Source organism: Glycine soja, chromosome 3 (assembly GCF_004193775.1).
Source record: "Glycine soja cultivar W05 chromosome 3, ASM419377v2, whole genome shotgun sequence".
Classification (NCBI taxonomy): domain Eukaryota; kingdom Viridiplantae; phylum Streptophyta; class Magnoliopsida; order Fabales; family Fabaceae; genus Glycine; species Glycine soja.
In genome coordinates this window covers 35823697-35832849 of record NC_041004.1, presented here as the reverse complement: position 1 = coordinate 35832849, position 9153 = coordinate 35823697, and the positions used below count along the sequence as shown (strand labels likewise).

Genomic DNA, 9153 nt, shown 5'->3' with positions numbered 1-9153 from the left:
AAGCTTTTTAAGGTTGTACATGACTTTTATTATATAGAAATCCAATTTAATTTGAATTTTGATTATGTTTTTCTTGTTGGAAATTTATGTTTTCATAATGTGAGTTTATATTTTATGACAATTATGTTAATTATTTATATTTAGTGGACTATATTTTAAGGGTGATGTAATTATGTGAATTCATTAGTGTCAAAAAGATGCACTATTAGCTTAATGAGTCATGAGTGCAGTACAAGAAGCTTTTGCTGTCAAGGAAAAGATAAGGCAAAAAAATAATGAAAAGACCATCCAAAGACATTGTCATATCAAAATAAAGATAAAATTTCTAATAAAAGATAAAAAAACACGAATTGTATTTAACCAAAATACTATATTTTTTACTTTTGAATTATACTGGATCAAACTATTATCTTAAATTCATTTGAACTAATATTTCCTTTCCACTATACAATACTTCTATTTTTTTTACCCAACGATAAATACTTCTACATAATTTATTTTAGAAATGTTTATTATAATATTGTTATATTCTATATTTTTTATGGATAGACACTTCATTTAAAAGCACTTACATGACACTATCTTTTTTTTATATATATATTTAATTGGGTCTAATTTTCAATTGAAAAAATAGATTATACGCATATAATATAAAAATAATTTTATACAATTATTTACCTACAAATAGGTCATGATTAAAGAGAAAAGACACAAAGGGTTTGAGATGGCTTAATTGGGATAAATTTTGTATAAGGAAGAATAAGGGTGGGATGAGATTTAGGAATATCTATTTCTTTAACATACTATGTTAAGGAAACAATGGTGGAGTATTATTTCTTTCTCACATGCATTGTCTTAGAATATGAGTTTCAGTCTAACTCAACATCAAAAATTAATTTTAACACCTCATTTTTTATAAATAAATTTAAAATATTTTTTATTTAAAAATAAATAGAGTTTTAAAAAAATGATAAAATTTTTATAATTAAATAAATAAGGAGAAATAATTGTATTAATTAAAATAATGGTTTGAAGGAAAATAAAAAGGATATTTTATTTATAAAAGAAATAAAAAATAGAGTAAATAAAAATTCAAGAGTACCCCAGCTATAAATAGAGACGTAATATGTCACTATTTACATTTGGGTTCTCTCTTCCTCTCTTGTTTCTTTCCCAAAACCCTCCCTTTTACTCGCATACATTCAAATCTATCTCAGTAAAACAACGATCCTGAACTCATTAATCGTTGGATCATCGTGAAAATTTGAACTTGTGGTTCAGAACTTATTTTTGCACACATCCACCATCGTGATAGAAGAAATGTCCCATAGACACCCAAACACATGTCCCAGGAAAACTATGATCTCGGACTCTTAAACCGTTGGATCGTCGTGAAATTTGAACACCCCCTTTGGAACCCATTTCTGCACATTCCCATCGTTGTGATTTGCGAAGTAATGGTTTTGCAGAGAGAAATTAGTCTCTCATGTTGACAGTAAAATGAAAACTACAATCTTTTCCCCTAACGCTTGAAAACCCTAACAGAGCAAACAGAGAAAAAACTTGAGAAATCTTAGGGAACTACTAGAGACGCCGCTATCATTGTCGGACTACACACGTGAGTCCGCTTAGAGGTAAGGGGAAAGTTTATCGCAATTGGGGTTAGAATGAACATGTATGGATCCTTAAGGGATCAAATTGAGATTTATTTTGGGATGTTTATTGTATTGTAATTCTTCATGTATGATTATAATTACGAGATTGTTATATTGGAATCATGAAATTGTGATTAAAATTATGTGTAAGTGATAAATTGAATATGTGATGAATTGTGAAATAACATGTTACATTGAGATCATAATATTATTATTGAGATTGAGTATAAGTGCAAAGTTGAACATGTGTTAAATTTGTGAGATACACATAAACATGTGATGGTGGATTGTGACATTATGAGATGTTAAATTATGGACATGAGATTTGGTTATGAATAAGTGTGTGGTTAACACACTTGATATGACAATACTTGTGTTGTGAGCTGTGAATTATACAATAACCCGACTAATGTTTACCTTGAGAAAAATGTTTATGCACAGTGTTAAAGGGAAAGTGTAGGATTCCAAATTAGGAACCTAAAGTGTTAAATTGTAGCGTAATGTGTTAAATGTGTTTAAAATACGAGTGTGAGGTCGTGAGTATTATATAATTCATAAGCAGTGTTTGCGTGTAAAAATTGTTTTAGGGGTTGGATCTGAATTAGGAAGGTAAGGCCCTAACGTATTTTTTGGAGTCTAGGCCTTGGGGGTAAAGACACTCGATTTTAGTGTTCCTTTAATCCTATGTTGATCCCATATGATTAGAGCATTTTCGCAAAAAGAGTGATCCTCACTGGTCACCTTATGATTTTACTTAGTAAGAGTGACCTGACATATCCATTGTGTGGTGTGTTTTGTTATGTATTCCTAAGCGCCTCAATGTTGTTTTTCAGTGACATGGTATCACATTAAATATAGGCTTGAGTCTTAGTATAATTGTTGCATAACACTTGTGTTTATTATGAAATTGATGAGTGTTATTACGTCTTGATCCGAGTGTGTGATTCATGTGTAATATGATTGATGATTGAAAAATGAATTTTAAATAATAAAGTGGTGAAGTGACGTGGATTACATTAAGTTGAACTATGTTATAAATACTTCCATAATTTATTTTGATTACATCTTTGTTTATTTGTATTTTTTTTAGAAATGTGATAATTCACCTCCTATGTGTTATTTGTGTTTAGATCTTGTGATGATCTCGAAATTTGTGTTCGTGGGAACAGATGACTAGGTGGATAACTTTAAAGAACATTGTGCTAGGAGACGTTGGGACACAATGCTCTGATAGAATGTGACATTGGGGATGAGTTTTTATTTTAATTGCATGATATTATTTTATTTTATTTTACCTCATTGATTTAACAAAATTTCTTTTGTAAACTTTGATGGCCTTGTTCTGAGCCGGATATTTTTTTAATAAGTTTTATTTGGTAATATTAAAGTGAATGTGACCCTTTTAATCACATGAGCTCCTTTATGTTAATTGAATAAAATCATTTTAGTTAATTACACATCTTTATATGTTTTTCTTATTTATATGTATGTCGGGATAAAGGGTGTCACACTAACTCATAGGATCAAAATTGTCTCTCATATTTTATCTTGGTTTTATCTATAGTTGATGTGAGACTTGAATTTTTCTTAATGCATCCTACACGTCCAACATTATTAGGCTTACTGCATGGATAATATGGTGGGTGACCCGTTTTAATAGATTTAGGATAAACTCTTATCTTAGAATGCATGTTTATTCCTAACTCAATCACAAAAATTAACTCATAGAATAAGAGTTGTCCTCAACTTATATATTATATCTTAACACTATCTCTAGCCACAAATGTCCAGCCTTGAAAACTTCACACTCGGGATGTTCAATCCTGGACGTGAATGATGTGTTGGAAATCTCACATCGATTAATGATAGGACCATAATAATATATATAAGTGGGAGTAACCCTCATCTCACAAGTTAGTTTTATATGGTTTAATTAAACTCATAACTTACTTTCTAAGACTTTGCTAGCTACAAATTAATAAATTTGTTGACTTTTTAATTAGTGCCTTATCGATTGTTAGTGTAAAAGCTTTCACATTAACCGTAAATAGTCATAAAACCCTATTCAATTTGTTCTAATAGTCTACTTTCAACAAACACGATACAATTATCTGGATTTAGTTTATTTTTGGCTGATTGTAATTTTTAATCCTTGTACTTCCCTTCATCCTGTGCACCTTTAGCACATTGTTCGGAAAGAAAGCAAAGCATAGAAATGTAGAGCACGAACATAACAATCATAAGATAATCGTAATCCTATAGCAATAATAAGCTTCTGTGTGGATTTTGGAAGCATTTCTATTTATTGCAGCAAATAAGAACGCCTAGCGTTAATTAAATCTATTCGTATTTTATTTAACACCAGGTAGTGGCTTTCCTTCCAAAAAGGCTTTAAGTAGCCCGAGTGATCTCTGTGGTTGAGAAAAGGGAGCTTCATGAGATGCTCCTCTTATGGTGGCATATGATAAGATGTTCCCATATACTTGTGTCCATCCTGCCACCTGAAATTTTATATAACAAATCAAGGTTGAGTTAAATGGCAGTGCATATAGGCATTGAATTTTTCAAAGATCTATTGCACTCCAAGTATTAATAATTTAATACTAACCTGTTTTCCCTCAAACCAGGCTCTATAGGCCACGGTTGTATCAAGTCCAATTTCCTTGGCTAATCCGTTAACTAGAGATCGCGAACCTAATAATGGAAGCACTGAATCTTGATCTCCACTGCATAGAGAAATGGCTTTGCTTGCTTAAAAAAGGCTATTCCCTGATGTGTGGAGTTAGCTAAATGTCAGTGACTAAACAAATTCAATTACCTGTACACTAGGACCCTGATGCCAGAGTTAACAAGTGACCCTAGAATAGGAATTGTTGGTATTTCTAGATTCTGATAATCATAATGCAGAACTCTGTAACATAAGGAAGATATCATTAGCACGAGATGTAAGTCTCAGAAATAAAGGGTGACCAATTGTGCTTGACAAATGAGAAAGAACAACAGGGAAATTAGATTGAAGATTGGTGGACAAAGGACCCTAAAATAAGATGGAAATACATATATACTTGTTTTATATCTTTTGTTAAAATCAACTTTCTTGTGTATCTTAATGCATATGTAAATTATTTACAATATTTAGGAAAATTGAAGAAAAGATATACAACGGAAATGTCTTAGTCTTTTAAGTAACAAAACTTATGGAGTCTAATAGTTATTATAAGTTAAGGGGTAAATATCAAACGTTTACTACCTTTCTTATTTTTGTGAAGATAATATCTGCATCTCTAAAACACTCAAGAATGTGTCATCTTTGAAGCAATAAAACTTACGAGCTGCAAGTTGACCATTTGGCGACTCCAACAAGATTAGCATGCAGAGCTTCTTGGACTTCTTTAGTGTTCAAGTATGTAGTTGTTTTATCACCAATACAAACATCTATCTTCTGTGTCTCTTGCTGAACCCGGGACAAAATCAATTAAGAAAAAGAAATAACATGCTACATGCCTATGCAGAAAGTAGATGAAGCTCACCAGTTGATTCAGCACATAAGCCTGTTGATTTACTGATGACAAACAAACATCAAGAGTGACATCATATTCATCTACATAGTTGCTAATCTCACTATCCAATAGCTTATTTGCTTTTCCACAAACCCCTCTAAGATTCCCATTTTGCATTTGTCTCCTAATTGAGGAAAAGTTGCAGACTCTAGTTAAGACTTCGTATGTTGAATCTGATATCAGTCCGTGGGACCACAGGTACTCAGATCTTGAGTTGAAATCAGTATTAAACTCAAGAAGAGGATTCCCTATCTGCAAATTTCAACATATATATAAATATGAACCAGTTATACTTTTCAAACAAATCAAATGGTCTTTAATATTAGAATTATTCAGATTTTCCCTTCTGTACTACTCACTGCTATTCCCTTGAGATTGAAGTTGGTCTTGGTTTGAACAATAAGTTGTGCAAGTTGTGGAACATAGTGACCTACAAACAAGTGTGAAGTGTGCATTATTTTACTACAGTTTCAAAGTGAATATATTATTAATTTATATTTGATTCTAACCTCCATAGCTCTCCCCTGAAATGAAGAAGTCGTTATTTGAGTACTCAGGGAATTTAGTGAACCAACGCTGTAGGAAAACAAGATTATCCCTAGCTGTACAAGAACAAAACCATTGTCAGGTTCTTGAGAAATGTCATAAAGACAAGTAGTGGATAAAATCTTAAGAACTTATTAAATTTTGATTCTTGTGTTAGTTTTTAAATGCCATTGTGGACAAAATGAAGGGGAAAAGAACCTGTGATTTCATCTGTCACTAAGGCATAAAAAGATTCATTGCTAGAGTAAGAGAATCCAACACCAGCTGGTGACTCCAAGTATAGCACATTTGCCACTGTGATAAGGATGAAATAAACAAGCAGTTTTGCTTTTTTTAAAAGAGCATATTTGATATTTTGACCCTCAATAAAAACAAACCATTGGATTTAAGGTTCACCTTTGTTCCAACTTTTATCATTTATCTCAAGAACATTGTTGTCACTTGGTCTGAAAGGACCATGCTCAGCAAAAGCTCCAACTCCAATCGATGAACAACCGGGCCCTTCAAAAATCAAAACCAAGAAAGCATCTTAATTGATTTGATCAGTCTTAAAAGGTTTAAGCCAGATTCCAAAACAAATAAATAACTGAACAAAAATGATGTAAATGGTATTGATACATAACAAGGCATATATACCTCCATTCAACCATAGGACTAATGGCTTGGAAGAAGGGTTTTCTTCAGCCTCAACAAAGTAGTAAAACAAAGCTCTTTGATTTTGATCATCCACGGTGACATAACCAGAATATTGCTGAAATTCGACCCGTGGCTGCCCCGGCAAATTGGTTATTTTATCAGCTTCAGGAAGTGAACTCACCCCCACAAGTGTTTGTGCAAGAAAAATGATTATTAGTGTTGCAATCATAGTTAATGAATGAGGTAGCATGGTCATGTGTGAAAAGTTGTTTGTTTAATTAGGATGATAAATCATTTGCGCCAGTGTTTATGCGCTTATAAAGATTATGATAAAAGCATAGTGGTCTTCTTTGTTGCCTTTTCTAATTCCTTTAAGCATTCATTTAACACTCTAAATTTAATGTAACCAATGCTTCTTTCATCTATTTTATCCATCGATTATTTCTTTAACTAATTACTCTTCTTAGTGACAGTATATTAATATATGTAAAATTTAATTTTTACAGTTGCCTACAAGATTACTAAATTTAAAGCACTAAATAATCCACAAAAAGTTGATAAAAAATATTATCAATATTTTTTCCATTTCACTACAAGAAAATCTTAATAAATATTTTCTTTGGTTAGTATAATAAGTTTACAACAATTATATTTACTAGTTGAAAGAGAGATATTTCGTGCTCTATCTTTATTTTTTAAAAAAATAAAAAAGGAAAAAAGAACAATTGAACAAAGTAATGACAGTAGTTACATTTTATTAATAATATAGATTACTTTTATTATAAATTTCTCTTTATTGTCTTGTGCGCGGAGAAGGATCATGACATACTTTTTCGGATCCAAACTTCTTTGTACATGTTATTTTTTTAAGTTTTTAAAATCCAACACCTTCCATATGATATTTTTCTATGGTTACAATGTCATAATTAATAATCAAGCATAAGTGCATAACAATTAATAATATAGGAAAAAAAATCATAAAGTTCGTGATTAAGTAAAACCATAAATTATTATATGTATGTGTACACTTAAGCAGTGCGTAGTTAGTGTTGATTCTTAGCCAAATAAATTTTGTATCCGATAAAAATTAAATAGATTCTTTGGTTAAATAAATTATTTATACTCATACGAAAGCAGACAAATCGTACATGTCAATATTAGGGTTCCGGCTTTTCTTGTTTACTTTGTTATGATGTGAGCACATCGTCGTTGACAGCGTGGTTGTGGTTGTAAATTGCGTTACATTGTGTCCCTTCAATATGTCTTTATTATGATAAATTTTAGTCATCAAACTTACGGGTTGATTATTTCAATGAAGATCATCTCATATTTCTTCCCATTTTTTATGTTATAAAAATATAAAAGTAATCATTTTTAATAAATTCTACAAGAATGATATTCAAATAATTGGATCACATTTCACGATCGCGAATTGGAATGAATTAAAAAGCCAAACAGTATTGAATAAAAGCAAGAGACAAATCAGCCTTAGAATATTCTTTTCATTTGGACGGCTATGCATGCCATGGAAAAGTTAACACATTTAGGTTTAATCACTCTTTATCGTTAGTTACAACAACTTTTTGCTTAGTCTCTGTAATTTTAAAAAAATTATATTAATTTTTATAATTGTAATTTATTATTATTAATATATGTAAGATATTTATTATGAATTTCAATGTATAAAAAAACATATATAATATAACGTACAAGTTAAAATATTAGTAATTTATATATTTAAAAATATTTGTGTGTTATGAATTTTAATATAGTGTCATTTATATCTTAAAAATATGTATTTATTGTAATTTTTATTATATAAAAGTAAACATGTTTTTCTTGTGGAGTGCTGGTCAAACTAAAATTATTTTCTTATCAATACACAATATTATAACTGCACCTCATGCTGTTATAATCCAACGGTGCGTAATCTTGGAAAAATAAAATATGATTTATTTTAATGAAAAGTAAACATTTTTAAGCTTTGATATTTGGGCAGTTTTTTATTTATCAAATGCTTACTTAAAATTTTAACCGCAGAGAATCTTGATCCCAGTATACATGGTAGTTAAAAAAAAAAGAACACAGTGATTGTTTAAAAAACTAAAAAAAATGTCTAAAAAATGTTATCTCTATACAAAATTATACATATTTTATATTATAAAATTCTTATATTGTTTGATTTGTTATGACTTAAGAACAAACCTTGCCCTTGAAAAGTAAAATTCACACTTTGAACCGCGTGATAGCTAGCGTTAGAATTTAGAAAACTATTGCAGTAAACAGGATGTGATGTTGACTACTGCCATTTTACCTACATATTCGATTGTGATAAGGTTGGAATCTGATTTTGTTTTGAACTCAATCATGATTTTTTATATCACGTGATGAGTATTGATGGCAACTTCGAAGTTGAAGATGATGCAAAAAATTGTGGACAAAAGACCATCTTTCACCAGAAAATCCAACAAAGAGCTGCACTTTGCAAGTATCCAGACTCCAGAATCAAATCGTGACTTCAGAATAACGTCATTAAAGACGTTACAACCAAAATTAGTAGTTAGTGAAACCAGTTTAATATTTATATATTATTAATTATTAGAGTAAATTATACTAACTATATTTTTCTACTTTTTTTAACATTTACAATAACTTCTCTCGTAGAGAAACATAGTTTTTTTTTTTTACGGAATATAGAGAACCATAGTTATTAAAGCCTTAAAGGGAATCCTTAAAAAGAGTTATTAAAAGGATTA

General features: G+C 30.3%; 1 protein-coding gene across 1 annotated transcript; it reads right to left on the bottom strand.

Annotated features, from left to right (window-relative positions):
* Positions 1-3757: 3757 nt before the first annotated feature.
* On the bottom strand, positions 3758-6791 carry LOC114406617 (serine carboxypeptidase-like 45). The gene is made up of 10 exons (XM_028369373.1): positions 6398-6791; positions 6158-6262; positions 5960-6055; positions 5725-5817; positions 5575-5645; positions 5186-5467; positions 4985-5109; positions 4474-4566; positions 4264-4381; positions 3758-4156 (listed from the first exon to the last, which is right to left on the bottom strand). Exons 1-10 carry the CDS (start codon positions 6651-6653, stop codon positions 4007-4009), a joined length of 1389 nt encoding a protein of 462 aa, XP_028225174.1. The 5' UTR covers positions 6654-6791; the 3' UTR covers positions 3758-4006.
* Between the last annotated feature and the right edge of the window lie 2362 nt (positions 6792-9153).